The following is a 23,059-nucleotide window of genomic DNA, read 5'->3' on the forward strand; positions in this document are numbered from 1 at the left end:
TGTGGGGCAGAGAGAGGTTGGGGGGCACGGGATGGGGAGGGGGGGATCTATGGGGCATGGGGGGGTATGGGGTGCACACGGGGGTATGGGGTGCACAGGGTGGGCTATGGGGCACACAGGGGGCTATGGGGCACAGGGGGATTTTGTGTGGCACAGGGTCTATGGGGCAGAGGGGATCTATGGGGCACATGGATCTGTGGGGCCTTGGGGCACAGGGGTTCTATGGGGCGCACAGGGGGTTTATTGGATGCCAAGAGCTCTGGGGCACAGGGGGGATGTGGGGTGGGCAGGGAGCTATGGGGCGTGGGGATCTGTGGGGGCTAAGTGGGGTCTGTGCGGGATGTGGGGCACAGAATCTATGGGGCACACGGGGTTATGGGGCATGGAGGGCTATGGGTTGCACAGGACGGTTCTGGAGCACAGGAATCCATGGGGCTCAGGGGATCTAAGGGGTACCAGGATCTGTGGGACACACGGGGGGGATGTGGGGCACGTGGTAGCTGTGGGGTGCAGGAATCTATGGGGCACAGAGGGGGAACTGTGGGGCATAGAGATCTATGGGGCACAAAGCGGGGCTTTTGGGGTGTACGGGGTATGGGCTATGGGGCACCTATGGAGCAGCCTATATGGGGTTATGTGGCACAGGATCTATGGGGCACACAGGGCACTATGGGGGAACCAGGGAGGCTGTGGGGGCCACAAGATATGGGGCTCTGGGGGGGGCGATGGGGATTAGGGATCTATGGGGCACAGGGGGTGTAGCTACAGATATGTCCCTATAGGACGGGGGTGCAATGGGGTGCAGGGATCTATAGGGTGCCAGGGCTCTATAGGGCCTGTGGGGCAGCCCTTCACTCTCACCCCGCCCCCCCAGCTTCCTCTATCTTTACACTTCAGACCCACTGATCCCAGGTGAGTGCAGTGCCGTGGGGCAGCAGTGGGGCAGCCGTGGGGCAGGGCACTGGAGGGGGAGGGGAGGTGTCGCTACTGGCTCTGCCATTCACTATGGGGCCAGGTGTGTCTCTGTGCCCCATGGCTATGGGTCAGCCCCACACTGACCACGTTCACTATGGGTCAGGATGTGGCTCTGGCCCCATGGCTATGGCTCTCTATGGGTCTCTATGGGTCTCTGTGGGTCAGCCCCACACTGACCCCGCCCGCTATGCTCAGGATGTGGCTCTGGCCCCATGCTATGGTTCGCTATGGGTCAGGATGTGGCTCTGGCCCCATGGCTATGGGTCTCTATGGGTCTCTATGGGTCTCTATGGGTCTCTATGGGTCGCTATGGGTCTCTATGGGTCTCTATGGGTCGCTATGGGTCAGCCCCACACTGACCCCGCCCGCTATGGCCCAGGATGGCCGAGGCGGTGCTGGCGGCGCTGGGCGCGGCCGCCCCGTTCCTGCGCCCGTCGGAGGCGGAGCGCGTGGCGGCCCAGACCCGCCCCTTCGAGCCGCGCGCGGAGTGCTTCGTGCCCCACCCCCAACACGAGTTCGTGCGCGGACGAATCACGGAGCGGCGCGGAGCTGACGTCATCGTGACCACGGAGCTGGGGGAGGTGGGCGGGGCCAAACGGGGGCGGGGTCAAGGGGGGCGCGGTCAAGGGGGCGGTTACATGGGGCCAAAGGGGCGGGGTTAAATGGGAGTCAAAGGGGGTGGGGCTATGGGAGGGGTTGAGGGTTTGGGGGTTCAAAGGGGGAGATGAGGCAGGCATTCAACCCAATGAAGACCCCCCCAACCCATTGAAGAACCCCCCAACCCATTAAGATCCCCCAACCCATTGAAGACCCCCCCAACCTATTGAAGACCCCCAACCCATTGAAGACCCCCAACCCATTGAAGATCCCCCAACCCAATGAAGACCCCCCCAACCCATTAAAGATTCCCAACCCATTGAAGACCCCCCAACCCATTGAAGACTTCCCAACCCAATTAAGACCCCCCAACCCAATGTAGACCCGCCCAACCCATTGAAGTTCCCCCAACCCATTAAAGACCCCCCCAACCCATTAAAGATTCCCCAACCCATTGAAGATCCCCCAACCCAATGAAGACCCCCCCAACCCATTAAAGATTCCCCAACCCATTGAAGACCCCCCAACCCATTAAAGACCCCCCCAACCCATTAAAGATTCCCAACCCAATTAAGACCCCCCAACCCAATGTAGACCCGCCCAACCCATTGAAGATCCCCCAACCCATTGAAGACCCCCCCAACCGAATCAAGTTCCCCCAACCCATTGAAGACCCCCCAACCCATTAAGATCCCCCAACCCATTAAGACCCCCCCAACCCATTGAGGACCCCCCCCAACCCATTGAAGACCCCCAACCCATTCAAGACCCCCCCACCCCACTGGAGACCCCCCACCCATCATCCCCCCCATAACCCCCTCCCACCCCCCCTCCAGACGGTGACCGTGAAGGAGGCCGACGTGCACCCCCAGAACCCCCCCAAGTTCGACAAGATGGAGGACATGGCCATGCTGACCTTCCTGCACGAGCCCGCCGTCCTCTTCAACCTCAAGGAGCGCTACGCGGCCTGGATGATCTACGTGAGCAGCGCCCCCATGGGGCACCCAGGGCCCGGGTGTCCCCCCCCTCCATGGGGTGCCCCTGACCCCCTTCTCCCCCCCCCCCAGACCTACTCCGGGCTCTTCTGCGTCACCGTCAACCCCTACAAGTGGTTGCCCGTCTACAACGCCGAGGTGGTGGCCGCCTACCGGGGCAAGAAGCGGAGCGAGGCCCCCCCCCACATCTTCTCCATCTCTGACAACGCCTACCAGTACATGCTGACGGGTGAGCACCTCCCCGCGCCCCACGTGGGGGTCCAGCCCCATAAGTGGGCGATGGGAGCCCATTGAGCCCACAAACACCCCCCCATGGTGGAGGATGAAGAACCTCATCCATCACCTCTGTTTCTCTTCTCCACCAGACCGCGAGAACCAATCCATCCTCATCACGTAAGGCCACGCCCCCCTCCCAAAGGGCCAATGGGGAAGCTCGTTCCTCACCGTGCCCCCCCATTGTCCCCAGCGGAGAATCCGGCGCGGGGAAGACGGTCAACACCAAGAGGGTCATCCAGTACTTCGCCAGCATCGCCGCCATCGGCGACCGCAAGAAGGAGGCAACCAACAGCAGCAAGGTGGGGCCTCACTGGGCCATGGGGGTCGGCCATGGGGTGGTGTCAGACCCCTTGGGACGCTGTCCTGCCCCATAGGGCACCCTGGAGGACCAGATCATCCAGGCCAACCCGGCGCTGGAGGCCTTCGGCAATGCCAAGACCGTTCGCAACGACAACTCCTCGCGCTTCGTGAGTGACCTGGGGGGTGTGGGGTGGGGTGGGGGGGGGGTGGAGCAGGGGACAGGGCCTCAAGGAGGAGCTTCTTCCCCAGGGGAAGTTCATCCGGATCCACTTCGGGGCCACCGGGAAGCTGGCGTCGGCGGACATTGAGACCTGTGCGTGGTGGGGTCCATCCCCTGGTGTCCTCCTGCAGGGCCCCGTGCCCCCCTCCATCTCCTTCACCTCCATCTCCTTCACCTCCATCTCCTTCATCCCCATCTCCTTCACCTCCATCTCCTTCACCTCCATCTCCTTCACCTCCATCTCCTTCACCTCCATCCCCTTCACCTCCATCTCCTTCACCTCCATCACTTTCATCTCCATCTCCTTCATCTCCATCTCTTTGTGTCCTTCAACTCCTTGTGTCACCTCCATCTCCTGGTGTCCTCCTTCATCTCTTCATCCATCCATCTGACCCTCCACCTCCATCTCATCATGTCTCCATCTATATCCATCTCCATCCCCACCTCCTCATCCATGCCTCCATCTATATCCATCTCCATCCCCATCTCCTTATCCATGCCTCCATCCATCTAGTGTCTCCATCCATCTCCTCATCCATCCAACCACCTCCTCATCCATCTGACCCTCCATCTCCTCATCCCACCATCCATCTTCCCATGTCTCCATCCACCTGACCCTCCATCTCCATCCCCATCCCATCCCCACCTCCATCCCAACCTCCATCCATGTCTCCATCCATCTCCACCTCCTTGTCCCACCACCCACCTTCTCTCTCCTCCCCCTGCCCCAGACCTCCTGGAGAAGTCCCGTGTCATCTTCCAGCTGAAGGCTGAGAGGAACTACCACATCTTCTACCAGATCCTCTCCAACAAGAAGCCGGAGCTTCTGGGTGAGCCTGGGGACACCTTGGCCTTATGGAGACCCTATGGTGGTACCTGGAGTTCATGGGGCTGGTGCAAACATTGGTTGTCTCCATCCCAGAGATGCTTCTGATCACCACCAACCCCTACGACTACAGTTACGTCTCCCAAGGAGAGGTGACCGTGGCCTCCATCGATGATGCTGAGGAGCTGCTGGCCACCGACGTGAGACATCTCCTGGTGGAGGGATGGGGTGGTGGAGACCTGGGATGGATGGAGGAGACCTTGGAAGGAGGAGTCCCTGTATGGATGGGTGGTCTAGGGATGGATGTGGCTGGCTGGAGAAGTCCATGGATGGATGGAGGAGACCATGGATGAGTCCTTGGGTGAATGGATGAGAGCCCTCAGATGGCTGGAGAAGTCCATAGCTGTGCTCAAAAGGAAGGAGCAGCCCACAGATGGCCCAGGGGCTGGAGACACCCTTCAGCCTGTTCCCTCCCCTTCCAGAGCGCTTTCGATGTCCTGGGCTTCACCAACGAGGAGAAGGCCGGTGTCTATAAGCTGACGGGGGCCATCATGCACTTCGGCAACATGAAGTTCAAGCAGAAGCAGCGGGAGGAGCAGGCCGAGCCGGACGGCACCGAAGGTGGGATCCACCTAAAGGTGACCAATCAGGATGAGGAACCCCTCGAGGCCTTCCAGGTTGACCTTGTCTTCTCCTTAGATGCTGACAAGTCGGCTTATCTGATGGGCCTCAACTCGGCCGATCTTCTCAAGGGCTTGTGCCACCCTCGGGTCAAGGTTGGCAATGAGTACGTCACCAAGGGGCAGAACGTGCAGCAGGTAAGGAGGACACTTCCCAAACCACCTCCTCCAGCAGCACGGAGCCCACCAGGGTGTCCTTCTTCCAGGTCTACTACTCCATTGGAGCCCTGGCCAAGGCGGTCTATGAGAAGATGTTCAACTGGATGGTGGTGAGGATCAACAACTCGCTGGAGACCAAGCAGCCGCGGCAGTACTTCATCGGCGTCCTGGACATCGCCGGCTTCGAGATCTTCGACGTGAGCCTTCAGCCCCTTGAGTGTTGGGTTGAGCCCACTGGGTCTTCACTTGACCCCATGGACCCCACTGGGCATCCTGGTGACTCCCCTGGGTGTTGAGTTGACCCCATTGGGTCTTCAGTTGACCCCATTGGCCACTGAGTTGACACTGTTGACCCCATTAGGTCTTCAGCTGACCCTGCTGGGTCTCCAGTTGACCACGTTGACTCTCCATTGACTCTCCACTGACTCTCCATTGACTCTCCATTGACTCTCCATTGACTCTCCACTGACTCTCCATTGACTCTCCATTGACTCTCCATTGACTCTCCACTGACTCTCCATTGACTCTCCATTGACTCTCCATTGACTCTCCACTGACTCTCCATTGACTCTCCATTGACTCTCCATTGACTCTCCATTGACTCTCCATTGACTCTCCATTGACTCTCCATTGACTCTCCTCCCCCAGTTCAACAGCTTCGAGCAGCTCTGCATCAACTTCACCAACGAGAAGCTGCAGCAGTTCTTCAACCACCACATGTTCGTGCTGGAGCAGGAGGAGTACAAGAAGGAGGGCATTGAGTGGGAGTTCATCGACTTCGGCATGGACCTCCAGGCCTGCATTGACCTCATCGAGAAGGTACCACTGCCCCCAAGGTGGCTGGAGAAGCACTTTAGGTCCTGCTTGGTGTCCACCATGACCAAGCAGGTCTTCTCCTTGCCAGCCCATGGGGATCATGTCCATCTTGGAGGAGGAGTGCATGTTCCCCAAGGCTTCGGACATGACCTTCAAGGCCAAACTCTATGACAACCACTTGGGCAAGTCGTCCAACTTTGGCAAGCCCCGGAACGTCAAAGGCAAGACAGAAGCTCACTTCTCCTTGGTCCACTACGCTGGCACCGTGGACTACAACATCATTGGCTGGTTGGAGAAGAACAAGGACCCTCTCAACGAGACGGTGGTGGGGCTCTACCAAAAGTCAGGCCTCAAGCTCTTGGCCAGCCTCTTCTCCAACTACGCTGGCGCAGACACCGGTGGGTGGTTGGGCAGTGGGTGATGGGTGGGGGGATGGAGAAGACAACTGCCCATGGAATCATCTTTTATCTCCAGGTGGTGATGGAGGGAAAGGCAAGGGAGCCAAGAAGAAAGGTTCTTCCTTCCAGACAGTGTCTGCTCTGCACCGGGTATGGGACCCATGTGGCTCCACCCCCTGCCCCATAGCTCCTCCCCCTTGGCCAACCCTCTTCTCCACCCACAGGAGAACCTCAACAAGCTGATGACCAACCTCAAGACCACCCACCCCCACTTCGTCCGATGCCTCATCCCCAATGAGCGGAAGGAGCCAGGTGAGGAGAAGGGGGTGATATCCTTGTGGTGGGAAGGGGCAGGGCTTGAAGCTGACCATGCCCCCTTCTTCCCCCCCCCAGGGGTGATGGACAACCCCTTGGTGATGCACCAGCTCCGCTGCAACGGGGTCTTGGAAGGCATCCGCATCTGCCGCAAGGGCTTCCCCAACCGCATCCTCTACGGGGACTTCCGTCAACGGTAGGAGCCCAGGAGATGGTGGGATGAGGTGGACAAAGCCATAGGGGATGAGCTTGGGTCGTCCTCATCTTCTCTGGCCACCAGGTACCGCATCTTGAACCCGGCGGCCATCCCTGAAGGCCAGTTCATTGACAGCAGGAAAGGTGCTGAGAAGCTCCTGGGCTCCATCGACATCGACCACAGCCAATATAAGTTTGGCCACACCAAGGTGAGGGCATAGGGGTGATGGTCCCCATGGTGCCACCACCCAGGGGGTCATCTGGACCTCACTGCCACATGGTCCCCTGCCCATTGGAGCCCCCTGGGCTCCATCCCACCACCAAAGTGTGTTCTTCATCCCCCAAGCAAGCTGATGTCTTCATCTCTGCACCAAGGTCTTCTTCAAGGCTGGGCTGCTGGGGCAGCTGGAGGAGATGCGGGACGAGCGCCTCTCCCGCATCATCACCCGCATCCAAGCTCAAGCCCGGGGACAGCTCATGCGCCTCGAGTTCAAGAAGATCCTGGAGCGCAGGTGGGGTGGGGTGGATCTGTGGGGCATGGGGGCGGCTCCGCTCCTGGTGATGGACACCTCACCATGGCCAATCCAGGGACGCGCTGTTGGTGATCCAATGGAACATCCGGGCCTTCATGGGGGTGAAGAACTGGCCGTGGATGAAGCTCTACTTCAAGATCAAGCCCTTGCTGCAGAGCGCTGAGACGGAGAAGGAGATGCAGGTGGGTCAGGGCTGGGATGAAGGCTGAGGAGGAGGATGTGGGGACACTCATGGAGGGACCTTTGGGCCTCCCCCAGACCATGAAGGAGGAGTTTGGGCGGCTGAAGGAAGCCCTGGAGAAGTCAGAAGCGCGGCGGAAGGAGCTGGAGGAGAAGATGGTCTCCATGCTGCAGGAGAAGAACGACCTCCAGCTCCAAGTGCAGGCTGTGAGTGAGATGAACCCCAAAAGCACCTCTAGGAGAGGCCGCCACCCCCCATGGGACCTCCCCTCCTCACCCCCCACCCCACCACAGGAGCAGGACAACCTGACTGATGCTGAGGAGCGTTGTGACCAACTGATCAAGAACAAGATCCAGCTGGAGGCCAAGGTGAAGGAGCTGACGGAGCGGCTGGAGGAGGAGGAGGAGATGAACGCTGAGCTCACGGCCAAGAAGAGGAAGCTCGAAGACGAATGCTCCGAGCTGAAGAAGGACATCGATGACCTGGAGTTGACATTGGCCAAGGTGGAGAAGGAGAAACATGCCACCGAGAACAAGGTGAGGCCTCAGCCCGGATGGGGTTGAGGAGACCCGAGCTTGATTGGCTTGAGGAAGTCAAAGTGTGGCTGAGTTGAGAAGACCCAAGGCCCATTGTGTTTGGTTGAGGAGACCCAAGGGTGGTTGGGTTGGGTTGAGAAGATCCAAGTCTGGTTGAGAAGCCCCAACCCTATAACGGTGGCCGCCTGATGTTCTCCTTCTCCAGGTCAAGAACCTCACTGAGGAGATGGCCAGCTTGGATGAGACCATCACCAAGCTGACCAAGGAGAAGAAGGCCCTGCAAGAAGCTCACCAGCAAGCGCTGGATGACCTGCAAGCCGAGGAAGACAAAGTCAACACCTTGACCAAGGCCAAAGTCAAGCTGGAACAGCAGGCAGATGACGTGAGCAGGGACCAGGGCCACCATCTGAGGACCTCCTCGGTGAGGAGGACAACCTTGGTTGGTGGGGACAACCTGAGGTTTCTCCCCATTCCTTGCAGCTTGAAGGCTCCTTGGAGCAGGAGAAGAAGATCCGGATGGACCTGGAACGTGCCAAGAGGAAGCTGGAAGGTGACTTGAAGCTGACCCAGGAGAACATCATGGACCTGGAGAACGACAAACAGCAGCTGGAGGAGAAACTGAAGAAGTGAGGAGGGGCCTCCTTTGTGTGGGCCCAGCACGTGTGGGGGACATGGGCAGGGACCTCACTGTCCCCCCACCACTGGGTTCCACAGGAAGGACTTTGAGATCCACCAGCAGAACAGCAAGATGGAGGACGAGCAGGCGCTGGCCCTGCAGCTCCAGAAGAAGCTGAAGGAGCTGCAGGTGAGGGACCCAGGGGGTTGGGTTGAAGGGTCTCCATCTGGTAGGGCTGGGTTGAGATGGGGTGGGTTGAGCTCAGGTGGGTTGAAGAGCCTCCACCTCCTTGGGTTGGATTGAGCAGAAGAGTCTCCATCTGCTTGAGTTGAGTTGAATCGAAAGGTCTCCATCTCCTTGCGTTGAGTTGAGTTGAAGGGTCACCAGTTGGTTGGGTTGGGTTGGGATGAGTGGGTTGGGTTGGGTTGGGATGAGTAGGTTGGATTGGGTTGGGATGAGTGGGTTGGGTTGGGATGAGTGGGTTGAGTTGGGTTGGGATGAGTAGGTTGGGTTGGGTTGGGATGAGTGGGTTGGGTTGGGATGAGTGGGTTGGGTTGGGTTGGGATGAGTGGGTTGGGTTGGGATGGTGGGTTGGGTTGGGATGAGTGGTTGGATTGGGTTGGGATGATGGGTTGGGTTGGGTTGGAGTGGGTTGGGTTGGGATGTGGGTTGTTGGGTTGGGATGAGTGGGTTGGGTTGGGTTGGGATGAGTGGGTTGGGTTGGGTTGGGATGAGTGGGTTGGGTTGGGTTGGGATGAGTGGGTTGGGTTGGGATGAGTGGGTTGGGTTGGGTTGGGATGAGTGGGTTGGGTTGGGATGAGTGGGTTGGGTTGGGGTGGTTGGGGATGTGGTTTGGTGTGGTGGGTGGATTGGGTGGTTGGGTTGGTTGGGTTGGATTGGGTTGGTTGGGTTGGGTTGATTGGTTGTTGGGTTGATTGGGTTGGGTTGTTGGGTGATGGGTTGGGGTTGGGTTGGGTGGGTTGGGTTGGGTTGGGGTTGGGTTGAGTTGGGTTGGGATGGGTTGGGTTGGGATGGGTGGGTTGGGTTGGGTTGGGTTGGGTTGGGTTGGGTTGGGATGAGTGGGTTGGGTTGGGTTGGGATGAGTGGGTTGGGTTGGGATGAGTGGGTTGGGTTGGGATGAGTGGGTTGGGTTGGGATGAGTGGGTTGGGTTGGGATGAGTGGGTTGGGTTGGGTTGGGATGAGTGGGTTGGATTGGGTTGGGATGAGTGGGTTGGGTTGGGTTGGGATGAGTGGGTTGGATTGGGTTGGGATGAGTGGGTTGGGTTGGGTTGGTATGGGTGGCTTGGAGGCCCTGGAGGCGGTTGGCTGAGCAGAAGCTCTGGGTGAAGCCACCTCTAACCCTCCCCTGGCCTTGGCGGCCCCAGGCGCGCATCGAGGAGCTGGAGGAGGAGCTGGAGGCCGAGCGGACGGGCAGGGCCAAGGTGGAGAAGCTGCGCTCGGAGCTGTCTCGGGAGCTGGAGGAGCTGAGCGAGCGCCTGGAGGAGGCCGGGGGAGCCACCTCGGTGCAGCTGGAGCTCAACAAGAAGCGAGAGGCCGAGTTCCAGAAGATGCGGCGGGACCTGGAGGAGGCGACGCTGCAGCACGAGGCCACGGCCGCCGCCCTGCGCAAGAAGCACGCCGACGGCGTGGCCGAGCTGGCCGAGCAGCTGGACAACCTGCAGCGGGTCAAGCAGAAGCTGGAGAAGGAGAAGAGCGAGCTCAAGCTGGAGCTGGACGACCTCACCTCCAACATGGAGCAGCTGCTCAAAGCCAAGGTAGGAGGAGGCTGAGGTGGGCGTCACAGCTCCAACGTGGGCACCAGGCTCTTGCTTCACGCCTTTGCCCTCTCCAAGGTGGCCATGGAGAAGGTCTCCCGCACCATGGAGGACCAGGCAGCCGAGCACCGCGCCAAGCTGGAGGAAACCCAACGGGTCCTCAATGACACCACCACGCAACGGGCAAAGCTCCAGACTGAGAACGGTGGGGCCCCCCCTGACCTCCTGCCCCACAGCTTCACCTTCCTGCCCCAGATCTTTACCCCCCTGCCCCACTTCTTCACCCCTCATGCTCTATGGACCCCCCCAGGAGAGCTAAGCCGGCAGCTGGACGAAAAGGAGGCCCTCATCTCCCAGCTGACCAGGGGCAAGCAGTCGTACACCCAGCAGCTGGAGGACCTTAAGAGGCAGCTGGAGGAGGAGGTGAAGGTGAGTTTAGAGGGTTGGGAAGACCGGGGTCTCCAAGAGAGGACACGAGACCAGGTCTCCTTCAGCCTTATGGTGGTAGAACCCAAGAGGAATCACGTTCAGGCTGGTTGGGTTGGGTGGTTCCATCTCAGAGTTGGTCCATTTCATGGTAGTGCCATCTAAAGGTGGTTCCACTTTATGGAGGTTCCATCTGAGGGTGCTTCCAACTCATGGAGGTTCCACACTAAAGGTGGCTCCACCTGACTGTGGTGGATTTGGGGTCCCTCCATCCAGCAGTGAATGGGTTGGATTGCTCTACGGGCTATTGGGTGGGATTGACCATGGAGAAGTCCAACTGGGCTGGGCTGAACAGTGTTGGGTGTGGGGGAAGGTGGGGATGGGATGGTCAAGAGGAGGCTTGGGCTGAGGAGCAGCAGTGGTGATGAGCTGGAGGACCTCGAGGGAGTGCAAGGTGATGGGGAGCCAATGGTCCTATCTCATCCTAAAGATCCAAAGAAGATTGGGTTGATCAGGAGGTCTAGAGGGAGGAGGTTGGGTTGGTTTAGAAGAGGTTTAAAGAAGGTTGGGTTGGGTCTAAGAAAGGTCTATGCGAGGTTGGGTTGGTCTAAAGGAGGCTGGGTTGTATCAGAAGGTCTAGAGAAGGTTGGGTTGGTCTAGAGAAGCTTCAGAGGTTTGCTTGGGTCTACAGAAGCTCTAGAAGAGGTTGGGTTGGAATAAGGAAGGTCTGGAGAGGGCTGGGTTGGATAAGGAAGGTCTGGAGAAGGCTGGGTTGGAATAAGGAAGGTCTGGAGAAGGCTGGGTTGGAATAAAGAAGGTCTGGATAAGGCTGGGTTGGAGGAAGGTCTGGAGAAGCTGGTTGGAACTGGAGAAGGCTGGGTTGGAGGAAGGTCTGGAGAAGGCTGGGTTGGATAAGAAGGTCAACAAAACTGGAGAAGGCTGGGTTGAATAAGAAGCTGCTGGGTTGGAATAAGGAAGGTCTGGAGAAGGCTGGGTTGGAATAAGGAAGGTCTGGAGAAGGCTGGGTTGGAATAAGGAAGGTCTGGAGAGGGCTGGGTTGGATAAGGAAGGTCTGGAGAAGGCTGGGTTGGCCTGGAGGGAGCTGGGTTGGTCTAGAGGAGGTCAAGAGGAGGTTTGGGTTGGTCTCCAGAAGCTCTGGTTGGGCTGGGCTGATGAAGCCCGTTTCTTGCCAAGCTGGAGCCGCCGAGGGGGGGTCACCTCCACCTCGACCTCGACCCAATGGTGCCCCCTTTTGCTCTTCTTGCCCCCAGGCCAAGAACGCGCTGGCGCACGCCCTGCAGTCGGCCCGGCACGACTGTGACCTCCTGCGGGAGCAGTACGAGGAGGAGACCGAGGCCAAGGCCGAGCTCCAACGCGCTCTCTCCAAGGCCAACTCCGAGGTGGCCCAGTGGAGGACCAAGTATGAGACCGACGCCATCCAGCGCACCGAGGAGCTGGAGGAGGCCAAGTGAGGAGACATCACCTTACGGATGGGAACGGCAGTGGGTGGACACCATGAGGCCCTCCAGCCATCCTGAGGGCCTTTGAGAGAAGGTTGAAGGACCTGGAGGTTGGGTTGGCCTGGAGAAGGTCTAAGAAAGGTCTAGAGGAGGTGGGATCGGTCTAGAGAAGGCCTGGGGGAAGTTGGATTGGTCTAGAGCAGGTTGGGTGTTGGTCTCCAGAAGTTCTAAAGGGGATGGGATTGGGCTAGAGAAGGGCTAAGGAACCTTGGGTTGGTCTAGGAAAGGTCTAGAAGAGGTTGGCCTGGTCTGGAGAAGGTCCAAGGAAGGTTGGGTTGGCCTAAAGAAGACCTAGAGAAGATTGGGTTCTTCTAGAGGAGATGGGATGGGTCTAGAAGGATCTGGAGGAGGTTGCAGGACCTGGAGGCGAAGAGTTGAGCCTTGGCCCATCTGTGAGTGGGAGAAGGTTTGAGGTGGCCACAACTGCGGCTCCTGGTCGCCCCGGGCAGGAAGAAGCTGGCGCAGCGGCTGCAGGAGGCCGAGGAGGCGGTGGAGGCCGTCAATGCCAAGTGCTCCTCCTTGGAGAAGACGAAGCACCGGCTGCAGAATGAGATCGAGGACCTGCTGGTGGACCTGGAGCGGTCGAACGCGGCAGCGGCCGCCCTGGACAAGAAGCAGAGGAACTTTGATAAGGTCGGGGGCACAACAGGGGCCTGAGGGGATGGAGGAGGAGGAGGAGGAGGATGTGGAAGAGGAAGAGGTGGAGGAGAAAGAAGTAGAAGGAGGAGGAAATGGTGGAGGAGATGTGGAGGAGGATGAGGAGGAAGAGAAGGAGGAAGAGAATGAGATGGAGAAGGGGGAGACATGGAGATTGAGGAGGAAGAGGAGATGGAAACAGAAGGAGGAGAAAGATGAGGACTTGGAGGAGGAAGAGACATGGAGGAAGAGGTGGAGGAGGAGGAGGAAGAGGTGGAGAAGGTGAACAAGGATGAGAAGAAAGAGAAGAGGGGAAGGAAGAGACAGAGGAGGAGTAAGATGAGGAGAAGGAGGAGAGACAGAAGAACATGAAAGAGGAGAAGAGGAGAGGGAGGATGGAGAGGAGGGAGGTGGAGGAGAAGGAGGAGGAGGAAGATGAGAAGCAGAAGGAGAACGTGGAGGAAGAGGAGGAGGAGGAGGAGCAGCACATGGAGGAGGAGATGTAGAGGATGAGGAGGAGCAGGAGCACGAGGAGGCTCTCCCGTGGTGCCCATGCCCCGGTGGTACCCGCAGGTGCTGGCTGAGTGGAAGCAGAAGGTGGAGGAGGCTCAGGCTGAGCTGGAGGCCTCGCAGAAGGAGGCCCGAGCCCTTAGCACGGAGCTCTTCAAGCTAAGGAATGCCTATGAGGAGGCCCTGGAGCACCTGGAGACCTTCAAGAGGGAGAACAAGAACCTTCAAGGTGAGACCTTGGGGTCCTCGCACCCACCTGGTGCTTCCCCACCGTTGTCCATGTGCTGTGATGGGTTCTCCACCCTCTTCAGAGGAGATCTCGGACCTGACGGAGCAGCTGGGCTCCAGCCACAAGAGCATCCATGAGCTGGAGAAGGTCCGGAAGCAACTGGATGCTGAGAAGCTGGAGCTCCAGGCGGCGCTGGAGGAGGCGGAGGTGAGCCCGGCCCCATGGGTGCCTGCACCCTTCTGTCTCCATGATCATCAAGGTCTTCTCCATCCTCCCGCCAGGCCTCGCTGGAGCATGAGGAAGGGAAGATCCTGAGGGCCCAGCTGGAGTTCAACCAGGTCAAGGTGGACCACGAGCGCAAGCTGGCTGAGAAGGACGAGGAGATGGAGCAGGCCAAGCGCAACCACCTGCGGGTGGTGGACTCCCTGCAGACCTCCTTGGACGCGGAGACGCGGAGCCGCAACGAGGCCTTGAGGTTGAAAAAGAAGATGGAAGGGGACCTCAACGAGATGGAGATCCAGCTGGGGCACGCCAACCGCGCCGCTGCTGAGGCCCAGAAGCAAGTCAAGACCTTGCAGGGTTACCTCAAGGTACGGTGGTGGTGGCTGGGGGTCCCAGCAGGAGATGATGGAGGAGGCTGGGATGGGCTCCAGAAGGTCTTCCAGTCTTCATCTCCACCCATGTGGTCCTCAATGGTTCTTCATCCCATCCCCACCTCCCCTGATGGGTGGGCATCCCCATCCTCTCCCCACTGTGTCCCATCCTGTGGTGCTTTGCAGGACACCCAACTCCAGCTGGATGATGTGGGGCGGATCAATGAGGACCTGAAGGAGAACATGGCCATGGTGGAGCGGAGGAACAACCTCCTGCAGGCCGAGCTGGAGGAGGTGCGGGCGGTGGTGGAGCAGACCGAGAGGACCCGCAAGTTGGCCGAGCAGGAGCTGATTGAGGCCACTGAGAGGGTGCAGCTCCTCCACTCGCAGGTGAGACCTCCTCAACCTCCAAGGGGTCACCTCCAGCCATGGAGAAACCAAGCGGGCATCTCCCGAGCTTCCAAGACGTCCAAGTGGAGCTCCTTGCTTGCCACCGTGCTCCAAGCCTGCCGGTCCCCCCCTCCTGAGGTGCTCTCCTCCACCCTGCAGAACACCAGCCTCATCAACCAGAAGAAGAAGATGGAAGGGGACATCTCCCAGCTGCAGACCGAGGTGGAAGAGGCCATCCAGGAGTGCCGCAACGCCGAGGAGAAGGCCAAGAAAGCCATCACTGACGTGAGCAGAGCACCCCTTGTCCAGCACCACGGTGAGGAGGCCCCGGCGTGACCCTCCTCTTCCTGCAGGCAGCCATGATGGCGGAGGAGCTGAAGAAGGAGCAGGACACCAGCGCCCACCTGGAGCGCATGAAGAAGAACATGGAGCAGACCATCAAGGACCTGCAGCTGCGCTTGGACGAGGCCGAGCAGTTGGCGCTCAAGGGGGGGAAGAAGCAGCTCCAGAAGCTGGAGACGCGCGTGCGGGACCTGGAGACGGAGCTGGAGGCCGAGCAGAAGCGCAACGCCGAGAGCGTCAAGGGCCTGCGCAAGTCGGAGCGGCGCGTCAAGGAGCTCAGCTACCAGGTGAGGGCACCTGGGCCGGCCCCCGAGCGAGGCTGGGGTTCACCTGGTGGCCATGGTAGAGCTCCAGCAATACCGGTATTGGAGGTGCCCAGGCCTGGTGAGGCCTCATCCCCAGCCCCGTCTGTGTCCTCTGCCTGCAGACGGAGGAGGACAAGAAGAACCTCCTGCGGCTGCAGGACCTGGTGGACAAGCTGCAGATGAAAGTCAAGGCCTACAAGAGGCAGGCGGAGGAGGCGGTGGGTGAAGGGACGGGGGGGTGGGATGGGGGAGGAGAAGGTTGGATGGATGGATGATGGATGGGTGATGGATGGATGGATGATGGATGGATGGATGGGTGATGGATGGATGGATGATGGATGGATGATGGATGGATGGATGATGGATGGATGATGGATGGATGGATGATGGATGGATGGATGGATGGGTGGGTGGATGGATGGATGGGTGGATGGATGGATGGATGATGGATGGATGGATGGATGGATGGATGATGGATGGATGGATGGATGGATGATGGATGAATGGATGGATGGATGGATGGATGGATGATGGATGGATGGATGGATGGATGGATGGATGATGGATGGATGGATGATGGATAGATGGATGGATGGATGGATGGATGATGGATGGATGATGGATGGATGGATGGGTGGGTGGATGGATGGATGGATGGATGGATGGATGATGGATGATGGATGGATGATGGATGGATGGATGGGTGGGTGGATGGATGGATGGGTGGGTGGATGGGTGGGTGGATGGATAATGGATGGGTGCAGCAGAATGTCACCCCCTCCAGGAGGAACAAGCCAACACCAACCTGACCAAGTTCCGGAAGGTGCAACATGAGCTGGATGAAGCTGAAGAACGCGCAGACATGGCTGAGTCCCAGGTCAACAAGCTGAAGGCCAAGAGCCGGGACATCAGCACCAAGGTGGGACCTTCTCCCCCATGGCCCTGCCCCATGGCCCTGCCCCATGGCCCTGCCCCATGGCTCTGCCCCATGGCTCTGCCCATAACCATGCTCCATCTCCTGTCCTACCCTAGAAGCTGCACGACGAGGAGTGACCCCACCACCAAGACCATGTGACCCCATGACCCCACGTGACCTCTGAGCTCAGCACCACCCCTCCCTGCCCAAGGCAGGGCCTGATGATGTCACTGAGTGACCCAACATTGACCCAGCATGACCCGAAGCAGCTTTGCTGGCTGGAGAGCTGTCAATGGGCGGCTGTGGGGCGGGCATGGGGCTGGGAGCAAGGCATGATGGGATGGCACTTGGAGGTCTGATTTGGTTGAGGGATGAGGCCATGTGGGGTCACCAGAAGATGCCGAGCTGGGCACCAGTAGTGAGGGCATCATGGAGAACACCAAGGCGGAGGCCAAGAGACCCACAGGTGCCACCTACACACCCAGAACTGAGGGCTGGGACCCAGAACTGAGCCCCAGACCCATAAGTGACCCCTCCAGACCCACAGATGGCCTCTGGGGGACCCAGAACTGAGCCCCCAAACCCATACGTGACACTTTGAGACCCACACACGTCTCCCCAAACCCACACACGACACTTTGGGACCCATAAGTGCCCCCCAGGGACCCATATCTGACACCCCAGACCCTAAAGGCCCCCTGTGTGAACCACAGAGACACAAAGGAACGCGCATGGTCCCATACTGGCTGAAGGGGCAGAGAGGAGCGGGATGGAGCCACGGATGAGCGGGCGGGCGGGCCCTAGGACCCGGGGCGGCCTCGGCGAGGGGGCGGAGCCTGTGCTGGATGGGGCGGGGAGAGGGGCGGGGCCATGACCATACAAGGAGCGCGGCGCGGCTCTTTTGGCACCGCCCCCGGGGCCCTGCCGGTCCCTGCTGCCGCGGCGCCGCCTGGCGGATGAGAGAGGAACCGCGCCCGGGGCCAGCGGTACCCGGGGGGGGCGGAGGAGCCAATGGGGGGGGGAGCAAGGAGCATCCCATCATTCCAGGCTGTCCCGAGCACAGCACATGGAATAGTGCTGGGAATAGGGTAGGGTAGGATATAATGGGATAGGGTGGGTAGGACTGGATAGGATAGGAATGGATAGGAATGGATAGAATGAGATGGGATGGGATAGGATGGGATGGGATAGAAATGGATAGGATGGGATGCGATGGGATGGGATAGGATAAGAATGGATAGGATGGATGGATGGGATGGGATGGGATAGGATAGGATAGGAATGGATAGGACGGATGGATGGGATGGGATAGGATAGGATAGGAATGGATAGGATAGGATGGATAGGATTGGATGGGATGGGATAGGATGGGATGGGACAGGAATGGATAGGATGAGATAGGATAGGAATGGATAGGATGGGATAGGATAGGATTGGACAGGTTTTGATAGGATAGGATGGATGGGACAGGATGGGATAGGATGGATAGGTTTTGATAGAATGGGATGGGATGGGATGGGATGGGATGGGATGGGATGGGATGGGATAGGTTTGGATAGGATAGGATAGGATAGGATGGGATGGGATGGGATAGGATAGCATAGGGGATAGCAAGGTGCATGTTCCTTGTGGAAGGACACGTCCCATGAGCCAGGGTCTCTGCGTTAGCGGTGCCTCGGGTGGTGTTCAGGGCTCTCCTGTAGGAGCACCGCTGTCTTCTGTCCCGCTGCCCTGTCACAGGCACCTCCGCTCCCTCCTCCTCCGGGGTCGGCTGCTGCCCTTCCCCTTCCCCCCTGAGCAGTCTGGAGGAATCCCTGCCCCACGGAACGCCAAGCTCCAGCTTTACGAACCCATCGCTCCTCGGTGCCGAGCGTGGCCATCCCCTTCCCAGCCACAGGCAGGGGCCAGAGCACCGCGAGAGGAACCAGGGCAGGAACGAACGCATCCCCCAGCCCGCTCCAGGTGGAGCCGAGCCCCGCACCAGGGCTCCCGTGAGCACCGCGATCCGCCCGCTCTCGGGCACCGAACCCTCCCTCTGTGCACCCCAGAACCCGGATCCCAAAGCACCGAACTCCTGCTCCCAGTCCTGCAGGGCCCCGGTAGGGAGCTGCAATGGGTGCAAGAGCTGGATCCCTCCCATCACCGAGCCATGGAAGCGATGTGGGCACGGTCCTTGCTCCTCTGGGCAGGCTGCTCCCAGCTCACCCCAAGGGGGATCCCCCTTCTCCTGCGGTGCAAACCTCCCTGTCAATAGGAGCCTTTTGGAGCACGGACACGGGGAGGCTGAACCCCCAAACCCAGCCATCAGGAAACTGCTCCTGCCCCACAGGCGGATGCAGCCAAACCAGTCAGGATGCGGCACCTCTGCCATCACCGGGGTGGATCCATAGGGATACAGAGAGGCCCAGGGCTGGGGGCACGCACAGGCCCCTATGTACCCCCCAGTGCCGCGCTACCCCAGCACCCACAGAGGAGCTGCTGCACCCCTGGGGACCGGCAGAAGGGGAGCAAGGATGAGGGTGCAGGGGAGCCCGGCAGCAGGGCCCCTCCATGGGGGTAACGCAGGGCTCAGCACCCATGGTGACCCCAAACCCTCTGGGTCTCAGTGGGGGGATGATGGGCGCTGCGTGCGCGGTACCAGCCAAGGATGCTCGTCCCTCTGCCGAGCTGGGATGGGAGCAGAAGGGAAGGCACCGACAGAGGCACAAGCAGCAGCACCAGGGGCTCTCGGTGTGCCCGAACCAGCACCCATGGGTGAATACAGGGCATGGACAGGAGCACGGTGCCACCCTGGCAGCGCAGGGAGGGCAGGGAGCCGGGGCAGCTGCAGATGCTCCTGGGCCAGCACAAGGGGTTTATTGCAGGGATGGGTTGGTTCCACCGGCACCGGAGCCCCACGGCACTGGGAAGAGCCCCGCTTCCTGCCGGGAGCATGGCGGGGCGGCACGGAGCGCGGGGAACGCCTCGGCCACCCCGGCGGCACCTGCGGGAGGGGGGATCCCGGCGCTGTTTGAACTATGTACACCCGGGCCCGAACTCAGGAGCCCGAACTCGGGCCCCGTCCTGCCTCGGCCAGCGCCGGTGCGGGGCTGGCGGTGATCCCAGGGGAGAGCGCTGCAGTCCTGGCCCCGCGCATGGGGCTGGGGGGGGCTTACAAAAGACGTCTCTATCCTAAAAAAGGAGGCAGTGCTGGAAACGCTGCCCGGAGGCACCGGAGGCACCGGAGGCACCGGAGGCACCGGAGGCTCAAGCCACAGGCATCAGTTTCGCTCTCCTGCGCCGTTCCCCATCGGCAGCGGGGCCGGAGCCCGGGGTTTGGCACATCCCTGCCCGTGGGGCGCTGCTGGGGCACGGGGCAGGGGGAGCCGTGCCCGCTCCCCCCCTGCATCACGGCCCCGGGGGCACCGGGGGCTGCGCTGCAGGAATCCCAGCAGGGTGAAGCAGTCGAGGGCGGCCTCTGCTCTCGTCGGGGTCCAGGCAGGAGAGGTTTGGGCTGAAAACCCCAGGAATCTGCACAGTGCAAGAAGCGCGGTCACAGGAGTGCCCCCGCGGCGCCCCCGGGTGCGGTAACACCGGGAGCGGGGCACGGGGTGCTCGGGGCCCCCAGCACCGGTACTCACTGCTACAAGACCCGGGAGCTGCTCCACTGCCGCTCCCATCCACCCTTGGACCTCATCTCCTGCACGGCACCGGTCTGTGGGGGGGGAGGAAGGAGGGGAGAAAGGGGGGTGAAGGGAGGGGGGTGAGGAGATGGGGGTGAAGGGATGGGGGGGAGGGTGAAGGAGGGGGGTGAAGGGAAAGGAGGGGGAAAGGGATGGGGGTGAAGGGATGGGGGTGAAGGGATGGGGGCGAAGGGATGGGGGTGAAGGGAGAGGGGTGAAGGGAGGGGGGAGAGGGAGGGGGTGGAGGGGAGGGGGTAAGGAGGTAGGGGGTGGAGGGAGGGAGGGGGAAAGGGAGGGGGGTGAAGGGATGGGGGTGAGGAGATGGGGGTGAAGGGATGGGGGTGAAGGGAGGGGGGTGAGGAGATGGGGGTGAAGGGATGGGGGGTGAAGGGAAGGGGGATGAAGGGATGGGGATGAAGAGGGGGGTGAAGGGATGGGGGTGAAAGGAGGGGGGTAAAGGGATGGGGGGTGAAGGGATGGGGGTGAAAGGAGGGGGGTGAAGGGATGGGGGGTGAAGGGAAGGGGAATGAAGGGATGGGGATGAAGAGGGGGGTGAAGGGATGGGGGTGAAGGGAGGGGGATGAAGGGGGGTGAAGGAAGGGGGATGGGGGGGGTGAAGGGATGGGGGGTGAAAGGAAGGGTGATGAAGGGATGGGGATGAAGGGGGGGGGGTGAAGGGATGGGGCTGAAGAGACCCCAACACCCCAACAGCACCACCCTGCACCCAACCACGGGCCCCAGCGCCCCATTGCTGCCCGTGGGTAGGGTACCATGGGCAGGCCTTCCCCCGCAGCCATGTCTCCGGAGCCGATGTGCGTCAGGTGCACGAAGTTCATGGGCTCCCCGATCATGGAGCGCTCGATTCGCCTCCTCCTCTTCTTCTGCAAGCAGACGAAGGCCGTGAGCCCCCCCCCCGGCACCCCAAGGCCACCAGGCCCCCCCATGGGCACCCCATTGCAGGCACTCACCGGCTGTGGCTTCTCCAGGACGCAGCAGCCCAGCTTGTGCCAGAAGTCGCTCATGGTGGCAGCTGCCGCGGTGCAGGGAGCCCGGCCCGGCCTCACTCCATGGACCCGGTGCGGGCGGCTGCAGGGGGGGAAGGCAGCGGGGATGCCGGCAGAGCTGAGCACCAGCGCCCATGGATGGGACAGAGCCCGCGGTGGGGCCTGGGCATCACCGGAGGGGCTGGGGCCAGGGCAGGATCCGGCTGCGGATGAGGGATGCTGGGGGGCGGACACAGGCGGCCCTGGCACATCCCAGCTCCCTGCTCCTATAAATATCCCGGCCTTCCCGAAACGGGGACGGAGCTGAGCTCTTCCGCTCCGGCTCCGAACCAGGATGGGGGGGACCCACGGGGGTCTGCGCCCATGGCCCCGCTTGGGGCAGACAAAGGGGGTGTGGACATGGGGGGGGGCTCACCCCAAAATGGGAGCCCCCGAGAGAGCACAGCCCCAGTGCAGGCACCGCGATGGCGCTGGGGGGAACCGAGGCACGGCCCCGCTTGGCAGCTCCCGGTGCCGGCAAACAGGAAACGGCGCCTTCCTCTGCGGCCAACACCGGCACCAACACCGGCACCGGCACCGGATGGGTCCGAAGTCCATGGCTGCCACCCAGCCCTCCCTACAGGCACTGGGTGCTGGGGGGGGGGCAGCCCCCCGGGACAGGGCGCTCAGCACCCGCTGGGTGCTCTGGGCCCGCAGGATTGCATCACCCCAGCGCTGGCCCCATTCAGAGCCTCGCCAAGGCCGGGACCGGGGGTGGCCCCCGGCTCAGCACCACTGAGCACGGGCCGGCTGTGACCCGGCGGGGGGGTGAAGCAGGGCTCAACCCAGCCATGGCCACCGATGGGCACAGCGAGAGGGGGGCTCCTTTGCTTCCCAGCCCCATTCCCTCAGGGAATGAGGCCGCCAGGGCCAGGCCCCCGCTCGCTGCCGGGTTCAATGGGGCGGGAAGGCCTCAGGACCGGGCTCAGCCTCGCACCCATGGAAACCCCGAGGGGTTCAAGGCACCACGACCCCCCCCACACGGCACCCAGTGCCCCCCCCGAGCCCAGCTCCCCCCCTCCATCAGGGGCCCCGTTCGCCCACCCCTGCCCTCAGCCGGGCCCGGCCTCAGCGCAGCCCGGCCCAGGGCGCTCAGGGCCCGGCGCGCACAAAACCACTTCCCCGTTGGGCGAGGGCCGCTCCGGGCACCGGGGACCCGGCGGGAGGAGGCCCCGGGACCCCCGGCGTGGGGGCGGCCAACGGGGGCAGCAGCGCCCGCTCCCCGCGCCCAGCACCGGGGCCTGCAGGGGCGGAGGTTTCGGGGCTCTCCCTGAGCCCGGGGGGAAGCGGCAGGGCCGGAGGGGCCCGGCGGGGCCTGCGAGCCCGGAAGCGGCGGTGCGGGCAGGCCGGGGGTGTCCGGGCAGGCCCGGGGGTCGCGGCAGGGCCCCGGTTCCGCCGCTGGGCTTCAAGGGGGCCCGGCCCGGCCCGGTACCGCCCCGGTGCCTTCCCTCGCGGCGCTTTCGGAGGCCCTTCCGCGGGGTCGCCCCCCTCGGGAGGCCCCGGTCCCGGTCCCGATCCCCGTGGCGGCTCCGTTACCTGCCCCGGCGCTGGGTGAGGGGTCCCGGTGCGGTCCCGGTGCGGGGCTCTCGGTGCGGGACGCGGCGCTCCCCCGCCGCCCGGCTCGGCCCGGCCCGGCCCGGAGCACAGCTCCCACCCTGGACGCAGGCGGCATTGCAGGGACCGCGGCCCGGCGGGAGGGGCCGGCGAGGCCGGGGGTCCCCCGGGTCCCAAAGGCACCCCCAGGGTGGGGGGGTCCCGGGTGCAGCGGTGCTGGGGACCCCGTTGGGGCTTGGGCTGGGAGTCCCCAGCGGGGGCTCAGCGGTGCCGGGGCCCTGGGAGCCCCCCAGGACCGGGGGTCCCGTGCAGAGCTCAGGTTTGCCCTCGGGTGCTTCAGGCCTGGAGGGACCGAAGCACCCAAAATGGGGACCCCCCCGCACCCCACGGCCGGCGCCCGGCAGCATCGACTGCTCCCAGCGTGGGGCAGTGCCGAGCACGGGGGTGCTGCGGAGGCACCGCAGCTCCGGCCACCAGAGACCCCCATGGGGACCTCCGGAGCATCCCCTCCCGCGGGCCCCAGGCAGGGAAACCCTGGG

General features: G+C 61.8%; 3 protein-coding genes across 4 annotated transcripts; 1 reads left to right on the forward strand and 2 right to left on the reverse strand.

Moving 5' to 3' along the window:
• The first annotated feature begins 878 nt into the window (after positions 1-878).
• LOC133215461 (myosin-6) lies at positions 879-16,547 on the forward strand. Of its 2 annotated transcripts, XM_061359500.1 has the most exons (40): positions 879-912; positions 1,355-1,556; positions 2,409-2,552; positions 2,640-2,796; positions 2,933-2,960; positions 3,034-3,142; positions 3,218-3,310; positions 3,393-3,456; positions 4,095-4,193; positions 4,286-4,389; positions 4,672-4,810; positions 4,889-5,007; positions 5,076-5,225; positions 5,677-5,847; positions 5,933-6,242; positions 6,319-6,392; positions 6,467-6,554; positions 6,636-6,753; positions 6,838-6,961; positions 7,128-7,264; positions 7,341-7,467; positions 7,544-7,672; positions 7,760-8,002; positions 8,208-8,384; positions 8,483-8,628; positions 8,717-8,807; positions 10,005-10,394; positions 10,473-10,599; positions 10,705-10,823; positions 12,092-12,288; positions 12,790-12,973; positions 13,550-13,715; positions 13,798-13,922; positions 13,997-14,305; positions 14,495-14,698; positions 14,858-14,983; positions 15,052-15,327; positions 15,468-15,563; positions 16,130-16,264; positions 16,378-16,547. In XM_061359500.1, exons 2-40 carry the CDS (start codon positions 1,356-1,358, stop codon positions 16,396-16,398), a joined length of 5,817 nt encoding a protein of 1,938 aa, XP_061215484.1. In that variant the 5' UTR covers positions 879-912; position 1,355; the 3' UTR covers positions 16,399-16,547. The 2 variants fall into 2 exon arrangements, with proteins under 2 accessions (XP_061215484.1, XP_061215483.1); XM_061359499.1 differs by having other exon boundaries at positions 6,467-6,753.
• Positions 16,548-19,883: 3,336 nt separating this feature from the next.
• On the reverse strand, positions 19,884-21,005 carry CDC42SE1 (CDC42 small effector 1). The gene is made up of 3 exons (XM_061359661.1): positions 20,892-21,005; positions 20,694-20,804; positions 19,884-19,955 (listed from the first exon to the last, which is right to left on the reverse strand). The coding sequence occupies exons 1-3, from the start codon at positions 20,943-20,945 to the stop codon at positions 19,884-19,886; spliced, it is 237 nt and encodes a 78-aa protein (XP_061215645.1). The 5' UTR covers positions 20,946-21,005.
• A 1,493-nt stretch (positions 21,006-22,498) lies between these two features.
• LOC133215512 (basic proline-rich protein-like) lies at positions 22,499-22,927 on the reverse strand. Its single transcript, XM_061359580.1, has one exon. The coding sequence runs from the start codon at positions 22,925-22,927 to the stop codon at positions 22,499-22,501; it is 429 nt and encodes a 142-aa protein (XP_061215564.1).
• Positions 22,928-23,059: the final 132 nt, after the last annotated feature.

Source organism: Neopsephotus bourkii, unplaced genomic scaffold (genome assembly GCF_033783945.1).
Source record: "Neopsephotus bourkii isolate Nb327-2 ecotype Australia unplaced genomic scaffold, CSIRO-AGI_Nbou_v1 NB_989, whole genome shotgun sequence".
NCBI classification, from domain to species: Eukaryota; Metazoa; Chordata; class Aves; order Psittaciformes; family Psittacidae; genus Neopsephotus; species Neopsephotus bourkii.

Excerpts from the sequence above, each read along its gene's own strand:
- LOC133215461 (XM_061359499.1), top strand. The coding sequence starts at position 1,356 with ATGGCCGAGGCGGTGCTGGCGGCGCTGGGCGCGGCCGCCCCGTTCCTG. Across the intron at positions 5,008-5,075 it reads AGGGGCAGAACGTGCAGCAG|GTCTACTACTCCATTGGAGC; the intron begins GTAAGGAGGACA and ends TCCTTCTTCCAG. Across the intron at positions 15,328-15,467 it reads TCAAGGAGCTCAGCTACCAG|ACGGAGGAGGACAAGAAGAA; the intron begins GTGAGGGCACCT and ends CTCTGCCTGCAG.
- CDC42SE1 (XM_061359661.1), bottom strand. The coding sequence starts at position 20,945 with ATGAGCGACTTCTGGCACAAGCTGGGCTGCTGCGTCCTGGAGAAGCCA. Across the intron at positions 20,805-20,891 it reads TCCTGGAGAAGCCACAGCCG|AAGAAGAGGAGGAGGCGAAT; the intron begins GTGAGTGCCTGC and ends GTCTGCTTGCAG. Across the intron at positions 19,956-20,693 it reads CGGGGGAAGGCCTGCCCATG|ACCGGTGCCGTGCAGGAGAT; the intron begins GTACCCTACCCA and ends CCCCCCCCACAG.
- LOC133215512 (XM_061359580.1), bottom strand. The coding sequence starts at position 22,927 with ATGCTGCCGGGCGCCGGCCGTGGGGTGCGGGGGGGTCCCCATTTTGGG.